The following is a 20899-nucleotide window of genomic DNA, read 5'->3' on the forward strand; positions in this document are numbered from 1 at the left end:
AATGCACACATAACACAAATAATTGTTTGAATATAATTTAACACTTCACACGCCACTTTTTGAAACTCATTGGCGAACTCATATTAGCAGCTTTCAAACAACAACAAAAAACTTTTTGTGCCTTACATAAAATCAACAGCTGTTACATCGAAGTATCATATAGTATATATAATGCGATAAAGCCGCCTCTGTTGCTGCCACTAAAATATTTTGTTGTATTTGTGGCCTTTAATTGCGCGCGCCCTAGCTACGCCATAAGTGGCTGAATTGTACTGAACCGAACTAAAGTGAAGTTGGTSGCCATAAGTGCGCACATTAATAATTCAGGTTATGAGAGTGGAGCRCAATTGTTGGAATATGGTGGTTATATACTAACAATGTGACACAACTATAATGTAATTGAACAAACGCATGATTACCTTTATGCTTAAATACCCTGTGAAAAATATTGCAGTGTCATTTCTCAAGGAAACTAAGAACAAGTGTGATTTCACTTTTGCTCAACATAACATCATTTAAGCTCAACGTAGATATTGGTTATAGTAAATGTCGCACTTCTGCAATTTTGATCGTGTCGGTAGGGCTGCTAAAGGGATCTGTTCTGATCGACTTTATTATTGTATAAKAAGCGGTTGGGATATRCATATATACATTAAACCTCTTAKAAGATGGGACCAGGCCCATTTTTTWTGCCATAGTTGTCCCTTGCTACTGTGATCCCCTGTGTCAAATTATAGTTTTACAAGTTTATCATAATTTAGTGCTTATATCTCAATTTTCRAAAAATTGCACGGGGTTATACAGAAAGCGATATAATAGCCGATTTTCTCCACAAATAAAGTTTGTATGTAAACCCTGTAACAGTATTGGCAGATTGAATGAAACATCATGACGGATATCTTATAATTTTCCCCCTGAAATAAAAACATATCTCTGTATAAACAAAATTAAAATTTACTTTCAAGCTGGGAGACTTACACAATACTTACGTAAACAGCAAGAGTGATATATGGCACTGTCCAACAAACTTGCCTCAATTCCACGACACACGCAAACATATACACTTCAATACCTACACAAACACACTTTCTTGCTTTCAGTTTGATACAAGCAAGAGCAACATGATAATCAGCTGTGTATATGTATGCAAGTGCTTGTGTATGTGTACGTGTATCTACGAAGTAAGGTTTCCGAACTTTACTGTTTTCTATTCACTTTTTACATATTGCTTGTCAAAATGCCAAATTGAATTCATTAGTAAAGACAAATTGCGCTCAATCGCTGCTATGTACTACAGTCAAAGCAAAAACARCTACAACAACTTGCAACTTGATTTCAACTTCAACAATAACAAGAATCAGTAAAGTACACATTTGAAATCAGCATGTCAAAGCGAACGACAAATGACAAGTTCACAAAAAGCAACAAAAACAAAAAGAATAAACAGAGTTTTTCACAAAACAGATAAYCAAACATGCAAAGAAAATCGTCCAAATTAACCAACAACAAAAAAGTAAATAACGTTTGTTGTGGAAAGACAGCTTGTAAGTTGGCACGACATTTAATAAATGAATGAGTGGGCAGGATTTCACGAATCCCACACACATATGTATGTACAAGTGTGTATTATGTGAGAAATTGTGTTAAGCTAGAGTAYATTAGATTGAGCAAAGTGGAATAACTCCTGCTATAAGCCTGCATATTGCGTTTATTTACAGTGTGGGTTTCATAAGATGACCACAAAAAATGCCCTGGTGTTAGTGGCATAAATTTTTGCAAAACATAACACATATTTAAGAAGTAGGGGAAATATTCTACTCCATTTCCAATGACATTTCATAGAAGGATGCTTTGAATTATACTACATATACCTAACTCACAGGTTAAGTTAGATTAGGCTATAAAGCATATGCCAAAGGTAACGCAGGATCAACTTGTATAGCTGTCATCGCTGGTCCTTTCTGATGCACAAAAAATCTGGTTTTAGATATCAGACCACTATAGCAGATAGSTGCCRTACGACGTTCGAAATGCAGTTATTGTAAACTGTCTTTTATATCTGTGAAGGGTATTTTAGCTTCAGTGTAAAAGATATTAAGTTTTTTCTTATTTTTCGCATTCAATGAAACAATTATAAATGAAAATAAAAACCAAAAATATGCGCAATAAAATTGTGCATGCAGTAAAGGCTATTATAACTTAAATTGATCACTGACATATGATATCATAGAAGAGTTATCATATTCGATATTCATGTCACGATCTTAATGTAATGTGCGAAACTTTCTCGCTTAACATTTACGGCACACTTCTAGTAGATAAGCAAACACAGTACTCAATATTTTACCACCTACACACAAGAATTTGCAAACTTTCAAGTTAATGGGTTGGCAGCCAATACTTTTTCACACACATCTTCTTGCATTTGCTAACGAAAATTTTTAAATTCCTTTTCTTTTCTATTTTTTCAATCTGGTCTTAACATAATTATGTGCGCAAGTTATTAAATGTGTGTGGATTAGTATCCGTTGAATTGAAAATACTTTGAAGAATGCCTTTTTCGGGCTTATTCCCTCATTAAACTCACTCCCTTTAAGCTTTTGTGACACGTAGTAGCATACTTTCAAGCGCACAAATAAAGTGCACAGYATCTGTGGAGAGCGGAGCATGCCAGCGGTTGGAGTGAAGTTCGTGGCATAAAATGGCATTTGTTAGGGATTTGTACGCATGAGTGTTAAAACTTTTGCAATAATTAAATTGTTTTCTTTTTGAGTTGAAACGCAAAATTAACAGCAAACGACAACRAAGACTCACCCACMAGMATGCCAATACAACAACAMAGCTTTTTGAACTCTTTCGCCCCCACTTGAGTCTCCATTTTGGGTTGGGTGTGTTAATTTATTTAGATTGTTGAATTTTTATTAGCTTTGAAAGTTTTATACTTAATCATCTTAGCATTGCTGTTACAAGAGCTTAAATTGCTTGATCTAACATCGGGCGTGACATCTATATTTYGCTTTTGTCCTTTTTATGTTTCTACTTTCATTGCGCGGTTGAGTATGAACTTTATGTCTTTTGGTAATATCTTGTCGTTTGGTTTATGTTTTGACGGCGCCTTGCTTCTGTTTGTTGGATTTCATGCAAAATTTTGTTACTATCTATATACATATGCACGTATCTGAGCACTGAAAGTAACAGTTTATAATATATTTTACTAATGTTATACATATATATTTATCTTATGGTTTTTTCAGAATACAAGATGCTTTCCAAAGTAAACAGGACTAAAAAGCGGAACAAATGGTTTTTCGGCAAAATCAATTTATTTTATTGAAAATAGTCTTCTTCTGCTTCAATACAGCTTTTTGCACGGTTCAAAAGCATATCGGACGAGTGTTTTAGCTCATTGGCCGGTGCAAGCCTTTTGAATGGCGTCTACGTCTGCATAACGCTTTCCTAATAATAACCGGTCACAATGATGTCCTTCGAATGTTGGATTCTGAGCTGCTTTTGGTCTTCAGTCAATTTGTACGGAACAAACCGTGCACACACCTTTCGTAAGTCCAATGTTCGGTCAAAATGCGATAAATCGATGTTTTGGAGATGTTCAATTCCATTTCCATGAATTTCAATGTTGATTTCAGCTGACTTGTGATCAATTCATGCACACTTTCGACGGGATTTCCGGTGATCACGGATTTTGATTGCCTCACATGGTGATCGTCATTTATACCATCACGATTAGTTTGAAAACGTTGAAACCACTCGTGCACTCTGCGGGATAGGCAATCACCCCATTGACTTGCTCTATCAATTGAAACGCTTTGGTGAAAGTTTCACCAATTTTAAAACAAAATTTAATATTGGCTCTTTGATCGAAGCTCATTCTCACACCGATAACACAAACATACTGACACTTAAAACACAATAACTTCACTTCCAGTCAATAAAATATCATTAAATTCTCACTGGGCAATCGATAAAGATATCAGATTCTAACGCACTAGTTAGTCGACTTATGTAGATCCTGTTTGCTTTAGAAGGCACCTTGTGTTCAAGCTGACATTGAATTAGTTTTCCTACTTTAAAAATCATCACCTGAAAATTGATTAATTGCTCAGACTGGCACAGAACTTCTAGGAAACTCAAACAAACACATAGGAGATAAAAAAATTAATTAATATTATAATTAGATAATTAATTTTCTATAATTGAGTAATTAATATAAAGATTTGGCAAGGTTGCAAGCTCAGAAAAAGCTCACAGTACCTTTTAGAGTTGGTCCAGCAGCCAGTTGAAACGTTTAAAAGCAGCGGAAGGCATTGAAAAGCAACAAAATAAGGCACATTTTAAACCAACGGACAATGGAAGGCAATTTTGCATACCAGGTGTAAGGAGAATTCAGTTTCGTATCGGATTGTGACTAGTTATGACTCAATTAGACAACCCAAGTCACAAATATTTTTATGATATCTGTCCAACCAGCAAAATCAACGGCAAAGCAAATATCCATGACCACAAAGTAATAATCTGCATGTCATATGATCAGAAGGGTGTGCTGCATTATAATTTTCTAATTAAGGTGAAACTATTAATGGGTAACGCTGTCACTGGCAAATTATCAAATTGAAACGAGCGATTCCGCATTAAATAGGGGACCCTAATTTTCCATAATGGCAACGCTCGGCTTTTTGTTTCAAGACTGACAATGGCAACGGAAATTTTTTTCTAACCCGCCTTATAGACCAGGCCTTGTCCCTTCTGACTACCATTTGTTCCGTTCGATGCAAAATAGCCTCACCGGTATACCGTTACTTCAGAACGATCCTTGATTCATTTTTGGCCTCAAAAAAATAGTTAATGCTAGCATCGAGAGCTGAAGCCAATACAGCAGCAATGAAAAATATATAGGAATGCAATCAATATGTTTGAAATATTTTGTTCAGTTTACGACGAGGAGCCTTAGATCTTACACTCTCGAAGTTAAAGTCGAAATAGACAAGAAAATCGTACATAGTGTAGCACAATGTAATTCGCTCAAAGCTGTCGACCGAACAGCAAATCTTTAAAAGGTTTCATTAAAGTGAAACCTGCACCGTTAATTGTCACGGCCAAGCCGAATGGCTGATTCACATGAAAGGCGTTGTATTCGTTTTTAACTTGTATGAGAAAGAAGCGTCACATTGTTATCTTTCTAAGAATTATTTTAATTTCTTTCAGCCCATACAAGTAAGCGCAATCCTTAGCGCTACCACCTTTGTTGTAGTTGCRTTTACCTGGCATTGTTTAAATACATATTGTACGCATTTGTGTGTGTGTAACTAAATGATTTTATATAAGTGTGTATGTGTGAGTGTACATGAGATTAGCCTTGAAAGCGCCAGCTGCAAAGCTCAGACTCACTTAATGCATCTGCAACACAATTACAGCGCTTGCAGTTGCTTTTCGACGATGCTTTGTTTCTACTGGCTTTATCTCGCGCGCGACTGCTGACGAAGAAATTACAAGTAAAAGCGAAATGGGCACAACATCGCCTAATTGTGAATAATATTTGTTTTAATTTTTTGCCTAACATTTCTTCTTTAACCTTTCATACTTCTTTTGTTCTCGCATTTTCCGCTTTTATTCGTTTTCGCATTGCTGCGAATATATTGTCTAAAGTACAAGCTTTGGCTTTTATCTCTGCTCGCTCGCCATCTTAGCCGCGGTTCTCTTTTCTCATTAGCACGTTTTGTATGTGTGTAAGTTTGGCTTTTATATTATTGTTAGCACAACATGCAGCTTAAGTGCATTTTTCTTCAGAGACAACTCACCTTCATACCTTTTTTTGGCTTGGTAGCTTTAATGAAAATTAAGTGCCTAACCAAAGTGCAATTATTTCAGTCTTTCGTTAAAAGCGTAGGAATCTTTCCTCTACCAATTCAGTGATTTTACCATAGTCCAAAAAATTAGAGTCAGTTATTTCCGGAGAAAATGTAGTACCACGCACTGGGGCTCCATATTCGGTAACGGGAGGCTAAATCAGTTATGGTCCAAATGATCCAGCCATACACGAACAATTTCAGATCTAAGATGGTAGACTTCAAAGGCACTATTTGTGCAAAGTTTTGCCCGAATATATTGATTGATGCTTGATTTGTGCACCGGAAAGAGAAAGAATCTTATTTAACTTCAAATGGTGTTACATGGGAAGAAGGCGCGGTTGTAGTCCGATTTTGCCCATTTTCAAACTATAACATAAACATGTTATAATCTGACTTAGTTGAAATTGGTTGAGTAGATCCGGAGATGTGTGATTTTGCCTAAACCCACGACCATCGTTCTATCATAATCATGATTGAATAATTTCAACTCACTCTTCAAAAAACTTGAGCGCTTTATTAACAAGTCAACTTCAGATTTAATTACACATACCTATGAGTCCACATGGCTCCAAATCTGTGTTCATGATCATTCTTAAGATCGAAAGTATAACACATTCAATTTACTAACCACTATTCCTGATTACGTTCAATTAAAGATTGTGACTCTGTCGCTTAATAGTGTCGGAACAAAATAAAACTTTAAAGTTTGGAGACTTTTTCAAGATTTTTAAAMCCGTTTAGAACAGTAAGGAGATTCTCTAAGTGGAATATACATGGCACACAAAAATCTACTGACTATTTTTTTTTACTTTATATTTCATCATAAAAAACGAATACCGAAAAATATRGTATACACTAAAGAACCGCTAATAAATTCAACGAATCAAAGAGCACTACAAGCCTTAAACCACCACTTTTTAGAAAATTAATAAAAATTTCTCCACTTTTATGCTTTATTTTTTTTTTTTTTTTTGGAGTACAAACAACTTGGTTGGTCTTTGCGCAGAATTTATGTGCCCAAAACGGATACAATTTACGGTTGCACACAGCAGGGATCTGACTAGTTGGAGACCGACATGTATCAACCAWATTTCGCTAGCAAAAACTACCAACACTTTTGCAGACGCTAGAGACCGCGTGTGGCATTGTTGTTGTTGTTGCTGCATTTTTGCACTGACTTTGCGCCATGTTTGGCCTCAATGGCCGGGTGCTGCAGAGCAAACACCTGCAGTATAACAACAACAACTAAAACGAAATGCTGAAAACAGAGCAGATATGCGGGCGTTTACGACATTCAAGTGGCACACATACCTACATACATTCATACATACCAAATATATGCACACAAGTATAACGGTTGGGCGAAGCGTCGCAACCGAACAGGGAAGAGCTCAAGTTGGCCAGGAAATATCAGCGGAGGCAGCAGCTGTAGTGCTGTGCTACGCAAAAAATAAGTGCTATGAAAAATGGGTTATGCAGATGGCAGTGTGTCGAAGGATCGCCGGGAAAGTGTTTCGTATGCCCGAATTGCCAAAAGTGATGAGCACAAAAAAGTACAGACAACAAGTAAGGAAGAACTTAGTTTGGGTGCAACCGAATATTTTATACTCTTTCAACGTGCAAGAATCAAAGCTAGGGTGGAAGGGCATTGTAATAAGGAAAATACGCTCTCTCATTTTCATTAAGRTAACACACAGGTTGCCCACTACATATTGTATAAAGTCACCAGGATGTTGGAACATCATTATATTCGGTTATGGCGGCTTAGGGAAGTATTGACCCAATTCAACCCATTTTTGATACACATAGATACTACTATCAGGAAAGRATTCTTTCTGAACTTCAATTATATTTTTGGTTAATAGTCAACTAGAAACACTGGGCCTTAAACAATTATTAGTCTTAAGGTGGCACGAGGTRTACGAAGTTTCATCACKATATYTCAATTTTTACTCAAGTTATAGCTTGCATGGATAGACGGACAAACAGCCATTCGGATTTCAACTCGTCTCGTCATCATGAGCATTTATATATACAGATATATGGTTATGATATCTACATAAATGGATTAGTTTTAGATGACACATAAAATCGTTAGGTGAATAARACTGTTATACTCCATAGCAACATGTTGCAAGAGTATAAAAACGGTGCAGCAAAAAAACTGGCGCAATAGACAACAGGTCCGTCCCCATATAAGTCATGTCATTTAGGACTATGCCATCTACTTCATTCGACATTGCATTCTATTCAGACTGTGGCCTACCTATATACATACAAACATGTCGGTATGTTTTCAGCATAAGTGAGAAATTTTAGAGTATATGTAGTGTTTCGCTGCCTTTGTGTCCCCGCACGCACATATGTCCGGCTCGTTATCATCGCCGCACCTTCGTCAACTCGAACATCAGTTTTAGCTTCATCGGTATTCAGACACTTTGAACGGGAAGCAGAAGAACCTTTGAGGCGTTACAAAGTGGCAGTGATTTGTTGTCAGTGGCACAAACTGTAGCTGAAGCGTTTTTAAGTAAGTAAGTTGCTAATGTGCAAAGCAAATGTGAAAAATTGCCATCGGGTGTGTATGTGTTTACAATATACATATATGCAGATATGATATATACTGATCGGTGTGCATGTATTTATTAAGCAATGTATTTACTTGCTGCTAAATTCACCAGGTTATGAGAGAAACACTTGAAAGAAGAAAATCTGGCTTATTACCTAATGCCATATTGACCTTCTTCTGCATTTTATACACCCGGAACAGGGAMAAATTTACATCGAGGTACTTGAAAACTCGTAAAATCTGAATCCATTCTCATTAAAGTGAATGTTTTCGAACAGCAAACCATATATTACTGAAAGRTAATCATTTAAATGGCTTAAATTCTTTCGGAGGACACTGCTGTRCCGCAACATTAGTAATTATGCGAAGAGAAAGAAATTGAGCAACATTCCCTTTGAGGCAACTTCTTCCTCTCAAATGTTATTACTACTGCTACTTTTTAAGCACAAACGCAGGCAACTTTTCTTCATTGCATTCACAGCTTTCATTGTGCTTGCCTTTTGCCGTTTGTGTTTAACGCCAGCTTGCAACCAGGCGCGCACATACATAGTCACACAACGGCGCACATGTTGCAGGACCGCCTGTTGTTCGCTAACACCATAGCATCAAGGCTGCCGTTATTGTTCGCCTCGACTGCCGCAGCCAGTGCATTCGTCTCCGCAACAATTCTCACAATTCACCATGCGATGTGTGCTCGGCGCGTAATATCTTTTGAAACATTCTCGTGATGGTTGCTTGCAATTAAATAGAAATTGAATTCGCGGTAGCACCGCCGGCATTCCACAGTACTGCAATGGTGCATGTGCGCACTTGCTAAGTGGAAATTATGAATTGCATACCGCTTCTTATGTGAATTTTCGCTGGTTGCGCTCACAATTTGCTAAGTAACGCCAAACATTTTGCATATTATAAGAGCCACGRGCAGATAGTAGACTTTTTGTGTGCGAGCGTATGAGTGCTGCGGTGCGGTTATTATTTCGAAATTATTAGCTTGCTTGCGCTTAAAGAGAAATTCGCTTATATTTTCGCTAAATGAGTTTTGATTTCAACTTTTGATTGTTGCATTGCTCGCTAATTACTTTACTGCTGGCAGCTTTACATGCTCTTAGCCTGTGTGATAGTAAAAAAATCGGCAAATGATTGTGAAGCAATTMGTTGTCGAACAGCATCCTTCATCTTTATGAAGTACTACGAGCTYTACCCTCTGTTTTTTCTTGTGAGGTATTGATCGATGAAATAAGATTTTGGACAATTTCGGTTTTTGAAGTGTTTTTATGGAAAACCATTCAAAATTTTGACTAGTCCCTGCGGTCATTATACGCAATCATCAATTAAAATAAAATATTCTTTTGATTTATGTATCTCAGACAATTTTAAGCAGAAAAATCTTTTATAACCCAGACACATATTTTCTGTAGATCAAAAATTGGGAACAAGAGTATTCAAAATGAGTCGCCAATTATTAAAGTACATTAAATTCGGTAAATTATTATTATTTTTTAAAAGTGAAATGAATCTTACAAAAAAGTTCGCAAAATAAAGTTTTATTCTGTGCAAGTGTAAATAACCTCTTAATACATTCAAAAATAGGCAAGAGACTGTCGAAAGCAACCAGAACTTGTTGGCGATTGCAAAACAGGTTAAAGTAGTTGGCCTTTTTCACTTCTACATTCCAGTTTTTTCTGAAATGAGAGGCTTACACTTTTTACTTACTCAAAAACTTCAAAGTTGATACATCGAAATGATATTTCTTTGCATTTTCAGCAACAAATTGGCTTCAATTCTGCTGTTAATTTTCGATCATGTGGATTTTCCAAAATCTTGAAATTAGGACAAATACAAATCTAAATGTGTGAATACTTATATAATAGGTATAATAGCAAAAATCCAGCAAAGTTCGCTATAGGATGGCTATTGGTTCGCTATTAGCTGCTATCGTAAGTTTCGAGACGAATGAAACGTAGAAAGGTCATAATCAGTACAGTTCTGGTCTATCGTTATCCCGTCAAAATCACTGCTAAGTTTTTTTTGGCATAAAGACAAATAGTTATCTCATACAACTGAGCAAAGTTTGAATATTTTTCAACACTCCCATAGCAATTTCAGGGGGTTTCATATTCATCAGCGTCTCTCAAGATATCGCTTATTTCAACTAAATATTTCTTTTTCTTATAATTATATGGGTTGTTTTAACTAAGCACTACCTAGTAATTTCCATTTCATTCAAAGGTCTCATTTTATTSAATGCCACCACATTGGGTATTATTTAGCTGACAAGTTTGCAAAGACATCGCAGTCATCGCAGAAGTAATTACTTTGAAGCCATTTACATCGAAGTTATATGCATACTTATATACATATACTTATRTATATATAYWTATATWTATATATATATATAYTTGTGGAGTAATAATAATRTTTTATTATATCYTCGTGGTTACTCTCTTTTCGTGCGTCACTTTGTCTACTTCATAACARTGACTTCAAATTATTCGGGCAACTTTATTGAAATGTCTCGAGGTGTGTAATCACAAATAGATGAAAGCACGTGAGTTTTTTTTTCGAAAGGGCGACAATTCAATCGAATATATATACATTTTGAGTTCCATCTATAAATATTTTATATTTTGCGCTGCGTCCGGTTCATAAAGAATGGAAATTGTATGCTGAAAGAAATAATAAATAAATAAAATTGTCAGCGGAAGCGACATTATGCGCACTTCAACATATACTCGTATATGTAAATGTAAAATGTATTTATGTACATATGTATATATGTATGCGTGTGTGCGTAAGGAATTTTCCTTTTGACAATTGTTGATTCTCTTTGCTGCTCGTGCCTTTTTGTTAGCACGAAGTTGAAAGCACAAACTTCCCCCTTATTGCATATACATATTTATACCTTGATATTAATTTTGCCACTAAGTTTGTAACATCCAGAAGGTAGCGTCGGAGACCCGTATATACATACTAGTCCCTCAGTTTTTAAGATATCATTTTGAAATTTTGCAACGGTCATTTTCTCTTCAAGAAACTGCTCATTTGTCGGAACTGCTGATATCGGACCACTATACTATATAGCTGCCATAAAAACTGAGCGATCGGATGCTAGTTCTGGTATGGAAAACTTTTACAATTGACAATGTATCTTCACAAAATTTGGCMCAGGTTATTTTCTAAGATAATAATGAAACTGAATAATCGGAATCAAATGCTTGCATGGGAAACTTCCTTATTTGATAATATATYTGCACGAAATTTGGTATGAGTTATTGTTCATAGAAATAATGTAATATTGGACAAAATTTTTTAAGTCGGATTACTATGGCATATTGCTTCCATACAAACTGAACACATAGTTACTAAAAGAAATGCACCTGTGCAGGGTATATTAGCTTCGGTGCAGCCGAAATTAACGTTTTTCCTTGTTTCTACTCATTTCCTCGCTTTACAATTCATTTCCGAGCGCTGCTACTCTTTCTACGTTTCATTAGGTCCTCTGTTTATTTTCAATTTCAGCAACTTTTTTGAGAAATCTGAATAAAACGCCTAGAAATATGCTTTCGTTCATACTGTACTTTAGCCGTGTTCATTTTTCTTTGTTCGTTTTGTGTATCGCATATTTACTGATCGATTCTCCATCACGTTGGAGAAAGTTATTACTAAAATGTTTGTCATTTCGTGTCAACCTCCTTCGTCTCTTAAAATCATTCAAATTCATCTTTCTTTCTTCTTATATGAATTCGCATAATTTGCATACATTTTCTTTCTTATTTGTATATTTTCAGACTAGTGCTTAAGATGTGGTTATTCGCCTTTATTTATATTATATATCATACATATATAAAAAGCAAAAACCGCAAGGAAGGCTCAACGTCAAGTAGCCGCAATCACAACAGACAGCCGAACAGTTTTCTATTCGTCTTGCACTCCTGCTCTCTGAGAGCACTCATCAGCAACTTGGTATAAGGGAACTGTGAGACGGCATTTCAAGGGATGTGTGGACGAGGAGTGCCGTGTCGSAGTGGAGAGAAAACAARCTGCCTACCTTGTAACGTTACAAGCGACCACAACAGGTGCGGGATGGGATTGGAMCTTATCAGTGTGGCTTTAAGCCTTGAATATCTACAACTGACCAGATATTCATCACACTCGCGACTAAGCATCCACGTCACAGTTGACTATCATAACTCTGAAGCCGTCGATAACTTCGATATTGACAAAAAAGTTCTGCRAAAGATTTATGGTGTTTTACGCGTTGGCCACGGGGAATATTTCATTCGATGSAACGGTGAGCTGTATGAGATATACGACGATTTTGATATAGTTCAGCGAATTAAAAGACGCRGCTACGCTGGCTAGGTCATGTYGTCCGAACGAACGAAAACACTTCAGCTCCGAAAGTTTTCGACGCAGTACCCGCCGGGGAAAGCAGAGGAAGAGGAAGTCCTCCACTCCGTTGGAAGGACCAATTGGAGAAGGACCAGGTKTCGCTTAGAATCTCCAATTGGCGCCACCGCCTTATCATAATTCACGAATGATAGATTCAGTTGTATAGAAGCATTGGCGTCAAATGATATTTGAAGTTTACATGCACCTAAAAAACTAGGTAATCGTTAACAAAGCGGTTTATCAACTGTGTACTCAGGTTACCACGTCGATTTACATATGTTCAAATGTAACCRTTAAAAAAGCGGCTATCATAATCTCTCTCCCTCTCGAGATATGTATGTATATACTCGTATATATATAACAACGATTATAAAAACATAATCAAATAAACTCCCAACAAACTTTTAGACAATGATTAAGGCAATTGTGGCCGAAAAGTTTACTTAAATAAATAAAAAGAAAACATGTTTGCTCTAGTGCCTGCAACCAGTATGGAATATTTTGTCTCAATCTTAATATGGGGAATAAAAATTTGGAACATTAATTATAGAGTAATATAAGTAAAAGATATGTAGACAATAACCTGTATTGAATGACCGAAATATTAAAACTTGTTTACAATTATTAAGTATGTAAATAATTTATTCATAAATTGTCGTATTTCTYCGTTTCTTGATTTGTTATCAGTGCTTATAATTTTAAATAAATATATATTTTTAAGGGCAACGTGATCTGGCAAAAATGAATATGATATTAAATGAATATAAATTATTACGTTCAGCATGTACTTATAGATATTAATGCCGGCAGGCTTAAGCGTACTACATTATACGAAGAGAAAAAGGTACGCTCTTAAGCGCGATAACGAGAGAGTCAGATTTGTTTGTGATCGTTTGTATGCCACTCTTAAATAGGTTATCGATAATATTTATATTCTTGCAGCATGTTGCTACAGAGTATAATAGTTTTGTTCATATATACAAATGATCACGATGACGAGACGAGTTGAACTCCGAGTGACTGTCTCATGACCGCAAATTGTCCAAATCCTACTTAAACCATTCAAGGCCCCAGATACTAAATAATGCCWCAAAGATTCAATTGCGAAGTTTTAATCGGAAATGTCGGTGAGTATATGAGTTATAGTTAAAAATGAGTTTATTCGTCCAATAATTTACTTAGTTCTCATATACCTATTAATGAAGAGATTTTCGAGCTTCCAGTTGACTTTATACCGCATACACATGTATAGCGGCAAATGTGTGAGTTATTTTAATAAAATTTAGAGAGTATGTTTTTCTAATAAAATTCTATATGTGCCCGTCTATATTAAGGTGCTCTATTATATAAGGAAGATTCATATTTTTATGCGAAACGAATTTATACGGCTTTCCAAATCAAGAGAAATCAAAACCCTTTATATATCGTTTTTGGGTTGAAAATACTTTGAGRTGAAATATTTACAGCAGACTATTATGAGTGGTTTTCCAACACTCAAAACAKATTTAAAACATGCAGACTTTAGTAAGGTATCGCGACTGCCATCACAATCGATAAACATTAGCCGTACTTACCCACATATGTACGTGTTGGTGCCGACGAATACGTCATATCACATTTTGTAGCCACTAGTTTAATTACTCTAGTATAATTACTGGGTAGATTACTAACATCATTAATATATAGCACTCTTTGCCGCTCCGCTCACTATCAATTGTTAATTCTCTCAATCACAGTCGACTTTACAGTAAACGTTGCGTAAGAGCAGGAAGAGTATAGCTACATTCAAAACATACATTATGTATGTTTGTATGTTTTCTCAAGTATACGTTCTCTTTGTACAGAGTACTTACAAATATACAATCAGCTGTGAATGCAATACTAATCTATTCGTACACAATATGCAAATATATGTAGCGCAGTATATAAAAGAATATTTTTTTGGACAATGAGCAGTCGGTGAGCTCTCTTAAAACGAGAAACATTCGCTAAGATTACGAAAATTTCGCAGTGACCGCGTCATAGTAGTTTTTTGTAGTTTTTAAGTCCGTGATATTGCGAGAATATCAGAACATTTATTCTAATTAAGTAACATTAAATAGTTTGCATAAATTCTACTTTGTTAATATTGTGCTTTTGTTGTGAGTGTCAAATAAATAAATGCACTTTCCTAGTGTCATTTTAATGATCACAGCTTTGCTGTGTGCCGCCAATGTGCAGGCCTACCGCTACTTGGCGATTATGCCTACTGGCGCCAGATCGCATCACATCGTCGGCTCAGCGCTGATGAAGGAGCTGGCGCGTAGAGGTCACCAGGTGACTGTCATTTCACCATTTCCACTAAAGAAGCCGATGGAGAATTAYGTCGACATTGAAATACCCACTATTAAGGCAGTCATGGAAAGTAAGTGCTGTAAACATTAGAACTTATGCTTCAGTTTGTGACCGACGTGTTGCTCTTCCGTAGTGACAACGTAACATAGAAATCAGTTGTTCTCTTTTCATCTCAATAAGCAATGTTGTCAGTGCTCAATTTATATAGATTGTGGTGCATKCAGCCAGCCTTTCCTAGTTAAGAGTATTTGAACTATATTTCAGTTTAAGATTTAATTACTACCAAATATCGAGTCTGGCTACTCTACTTTGTAAGCGAGCGATCAGCTAACTCGTTTCTACTAGAAAAATCCAATTTGCGTAAATATCCACGTWACGGACGGTAGAATCGTAAAATGGCAAACTTACTCAAAGGCGATTCAAAACAGAACAACAGCAACGACGTTGCCACTACGGAAGAGCGGCACTAAACGAATCATTAAGAACTTGTGTATTATTTGGTAAAACRTACAAATTAAAACCATTGTGTAATTCAATAAAATATACTTGCTATTTTTTATCAAGTGTTTTTGCTTTTAATGTTCAAATGACAAATTCATTGTGCACCGTTGCGCATACATGAACACGTATAAGTACATAAGCTTAGACGTAGACTTGTACTTATCTCGGTTATCTATTATCGTATCGTGTTGGATTATGTGTATATATAGTTGTTTCAAGTGCAGGAGTATTTTATAGCTATTTGTATTTAAACATATTGAAATATGAATAATGACAAATTATCAGTGACTTTGCAAAAGTTTCATAACGTCTGTTAGCACTCAACCAACGCATAACACAGGGAAATAGTTTTAGAGGCATTTTAATATACCAAGTTGATTTGACTGCGGTCATTACTTTAGTTTGACGGTGTAAAACAAAACAAAAAGACCAAATAATCTAAATTTAATACCAGAGAACTCATTCATTTTCAGCGCTTAACATCTACACATATTTTCGTGAAAACTTGCGTATTTAATTTCATTGAAATATSGCATACTCTGGCCAACATGCACGGTGTAAATGGAGGTGCAAAATTGAAAATAGCTTTATTCTGTATTTAGAAAGTAGGTGAAGCATTCACGAGATTTTATCCATTTTTAGCACAAGGACATACTGTTTTTAGAATTTTACTGTCTCTGAACTTCATTAACTAATCATTTACTCACTAATTAGCGGATATGCGGTAACAAGTAAACTGAAAGYTCGAAAATCTTTGTATTGCATTAATTTGTATTTAGGGCTACACTATTATAATAAAAAGATTTTCTTTGAAAATAATATCTTATTTAAGACTTTTATCAAAATTTTTGGTAAAAAATGTGCAGTAAGAGCTGAGGTACACATGTTCGGTGTCTAAAGGAGCGACAATTTATGGGAAGTAGATGGAATTGTTGTCCGATTTCTCTCATTTTCAAAACAAATCATTCGGATACCGGCGTAATAATATATTACTCACCTCTTTATTTACCTACCAATCCACTCGAGTGTAAGCTTTAAAGTATCTGAAGTATATCTTTGAAGTACATATACATGGGTATACTCGTATGTGGTGTAGCGTATTGCTCTTTTATTAGTATCCGACATACTAACTGATTTCAACTCCTGAACTTATGAATATTTAGTATCAAAGTACATCATGCTAATCGAAAAAATTCCGCTTAATTTAATTGTTTTCAAGACCGACATGCCTAAAGAACAAAATTCAAAAGAAGTAAATGAGTTCTAGTGTAGCTCATGAACTCACATTCTAGTTTAGTTTGTCTCATATTAGTTATATCCACAACGTATTTCTAATACGTACATATGTCTTACATATTGACGAATCCTTACGATCTAAAGGATTAAATCATATGTTTTAATTGATGTAATTCATATAATATGTTAGGTATAGGAAACGTCTTAACCATTTTAAAATAAATTTAACATCATTGTACATCATTATCAAAATAAGTGGCTAAAATATTGACCTATTCTTTTTGAACTTATGTTCTTTTTCGACCAAATTCCGAGCTCTAATATCAGCACACAAACTTATGTCTTAAAAAATATATACTACTATGACCAAAAACTATTAAGACTTTKCTCATAATTTTAAAATTCTTAATKTATTTTCAATATCTATRATGTTCGCCTCGGCTCAATACAATTGTGTCACCGTTTTTTCCAATTCTCGAAACAGTTATTAAAATCAATTTCTGCAATAGCTTTCAATGCACCTGGTGATTCACTTTTAATGTCCCCAATTGACTCACCCTGTTTCCCCGGAGCGGTCGTTTGAGGTTTCTGAATAGCCAGAAGTCACAAGGAGTTTAATCAGATGATGATGCGGCGGTGCATTATCGTGGTGCAAAGCCAAGAGTTGTCGGCCTATAATTTCAGCCCCTTTTTACRCATAGCTAATAATACGGGTAAACGACGCCTAACATTCAAATATTATACCTTGTTGGCAGCTTGGTCGATCAGAATGAATTCGGAGTACATCGAWGAAAACTGTCAATATAACCTTGATTCTGCAGGTCAATGCTTTTTCAGGTTCGGTTCACCTTTGCCACATTATTCGACCGATTGGTCGTCTGTTTCCTGATCGTGAGCACATATCCAAGACACATCGCCAGTAATAATATGTTTCATGACATCCTAATAAACATAAAKCATTGCTTCTCAGACGTTAACGTGACGCTATTTTTCGAAAAAATTGAATTGTGCTTTCACTTTTCTTAAGCCCAATGATCTTTCGCCACAAACAATTATCACCGAAAACTCTTTGCCACATTCTGAATGTTTCAGCACCAGAAAGTTGATTCCGCACACAAAATTTAATGGAACTTCTATATTGAATAATTKTACTGACCTTGAAAGTCGCCGAATGCGCTTTATGTGCTTCAGAAAGACAGGCGTATACTAATCGCTAATGACATCATACCAACCAAAAAGGAAAATATTTCGACGGATGGGTTTTCATGCGAAATTTAAATTAAAAAGTCTTACTACTTTTTGCCCTTAGTGGTAAAGCCGCATATTACGTAACGTATTATATATAATACAACTAAGTAAATGATCGTATGCAATGCACGCGACTTACTCAATGATACGTAAGTTGAGAGCTGCGAATTAAGTATATAACTGTGGCGGATATCAGAAATCGAGAATACTAYTTAAAATTAGATTAGCAAACTCTTACATCAACGTGCATGATTAACGGGGTAAAATAATAATTGCTTGTAGGGAAATTGACTAGGAACTTTCGTAATTACTTTCATAAACAATTTTTTTATAAAAAACTTAATATGACATAGTATATATATAGAACTAGAAATTTTTTCTTACCAAAACGTTATCAAAGGGTAACTTCAAACAAATAATTTTCCWTAAATATATTTTCATTTATTTTTCGTAGACACCGCATCTGCTCTTCTGAAAACTACTGAGAAAACTGTAGTGGAAAATGTGCGAGGTTTCTATGAAATGGGCCTTAATATGACCCGCATATTCCTAGAAGARARCAATSTTAAAGCRCTMCTTGCTAGTAATCARACCTTCGATGCKRTTATATGTGAAATTTTTCTCTCTGAAGCGCTCTATGGACTAAGTGAACATTACAATGTGCCACTAATAGGTCTAGGMACCTTTGGCGCCCATGCCTGGAACACAGATATGGTAGATAGTCTAAATGGAATACCAATTACTATGACACTAATTAAATTTTTACTGTTCTTTCTAACATAACAGGTCGGCTCACCCAGCCCACCTTCGTATGTGGCAAACTCTCTGCTGCCGTTCAATGAACGCATGACGCTGTGGCAACGTGTGGGTAACTTTGCATTTGGCATTTTCGAACGTCTGTTGCTCGATCTATATTATTTGCCRAAACAAGCAGCTATATAYAAGGAATACTTTCCCAACAACAAACGTGATATGTACGAAGTGCGTCGCAATGCTGCCTTGGTGCTACTCAATCAGCACGTCTCGCTGAGCTTCTCACGTCCCTATGTTCATAATCAGATCGAAGTTGGTGGCATGCACATCAATCGAAAACGCTCACCACTACCAGCCGATTTGGAACGATTCATCAATGAATCCAAACATGGAGTGATCTATTTCTCGATGGGCTCCAATGTGCGTAGCAAATTTTTGCCGGTCGAGAAGCGTAARGCAATACTTGAAACATTCCGTGGCTTGAAACAGCGTGTGCTTTGGAAGTTCGAAGATCCAAAACTCGAAGGTAAACCGGATAATGTTTATATTAGCGAATGGTTTCCACAGGACGACATTTTGGCACACCCCAATGTGAAATTCTTCATTACGCATGGCGGTTTACTCAGTACTACTGAATCCATTTATCATGGCAAGCCTTTTATTGGCATACCGATCTTTGGCGATCAGTTCCTCAATATGAATCGTGCTGAAACTGGTGGCTATGGTATAGGTGTGGATTACAATGGTTTCACGAAAGAGCTGTCTCTTATACACATCTAGATGTGTATAAGAGACAGGTACCACTGAATCCATTTATCATGGCAAGCCTTTTATTGGCATACCGATCTTTGGCGATCAGTTCCTCAATATGAATCGTGCTGAAACKGGYGGCTATGGTATAGGTGTGGATTACAATGGTTTCACGAAAGAGAAATTCCAGTCGGCCATTGAACGTATGTTGAATGATGAGAGCTATACGAAACGTGTAGCGGATATATCAGCACAATATCGCGATCAACCGATGAATCCATTGGACTTGGCGGTCTATTGGGTAGAATATGTGGTGAGGCATAAGGGTGCAAGGCATTTACATTGCGCGGGACAAGATTTGAACTTCATACAATATCATAGTATTGATAGCATGTTGATCATATTTGGCGGTCTTACTTTAGTGCTGCTGCTGATCTTGCTGCTGATCTTGCTGCTGATACGTTCTGTATGGGGTTGGTTACAATTTGCGCTTGCGCGAAAGGATATCAAGAAAAAGACGCACTAAAATGTGAGAATTAATTAAAAATGTTTCAAAGATTGTAATAGTGAAAAAGTGTATTATTTCATGCTTATTTTATTTAAATTTTCTGTTCATTACTCTTAGGCTATCTTTAGTGATAATAACTTAACGTAATGTATCAAAGCAAAATAATGATGATTTTTACTTTGTTCCAACTGGTTGTAATATTTAAATTTGACGTGGTCTGGTTGTTTTCACTTGTTTGTCAGATAGCTGAAATTCAGTCAAAGTGATGATGACGACTCCGCTTGACACTGGCTTTTTATTTACGGATTTAGGTTTACGTTAAAATAAGACGAGGTGCGCTTATTTCGTCATTTGTGTAGTTCATCGTCATGTCACGCAATGTTTTGGTTGTCATAAAATCTCGTGCTACGTTGTTGGCTTTTGCAAGCTCTAGCATTTTTTCGCCTGTCAACTCGGATATATTAATTATCTCAATACTAATTTTTATTTAGCAAAACACAAGTGTTTGTTAACGAGCTTTAATTCATTTTATAGGCAAATATGTTATCAATAAGAGAGTGTGCTTTGTGTCATGCTAATATATATAATAATACTACTTAATTATGAAGTAAGTTAGCTGTAACACATGCAATCATGTGGAGAGGTTGTAAACGAGCAGAGGAGAGCATAAGTGTGCTTTGAATATCGGTCAAATATTATTTAAATAAATAAAAGCACATATGCATAGTCATTGGTCAGTCAATTCCT

General features: G+C 35.9%; 1 protein-coding gene across 1 annotated transcript; it reads left to right on the plus strand.

Moving 5' to 3' along the window:
* The first annotated feature begins 14788 nt into the window (after window positions 1-14788).
* LOC108966672 (2-hydroxyacylsphingosine 1-beta-galactosyltransferase-like) lies at window positions 14789-20882 on the plus strand. Its single transcript, XM_018929694.1, has 4 exons — window positions 14789-15226; window positions 18596-18855; window positions 18928-19519; window positions 19692-20882. Exons 1-4 carry the CDS (start codon window positions 14983-14985, stop codon window positions 20168-20170), a joined length of 1575 nt encoding a protein of 524 aa, XP_018785239.1. The 5' UTR covers window positions 14789-14982; the 3' UTR covers window positions 20171-20882.
* The last annotated feature ends 17 nt before the right edge of the window (window positions 20883-20899 follow it).

The sequence above is a fragment of the Bactrocera latifrons genome, unplaced genomic scaffold, assembly GCF_001853355.1.
Source record: "Bactrocera latifrons isolate USDA-ARS-PBARC rearing strain unplaced genomic scaffold, ASM185335v1 scaffold_169, whole genome shotgun sequence".
NCBI lineage: Eukaryota > Metazoa > Arthropoda > Insecta > Diptera > Tephritidae > Bactrocera > Bactrocera latifrons.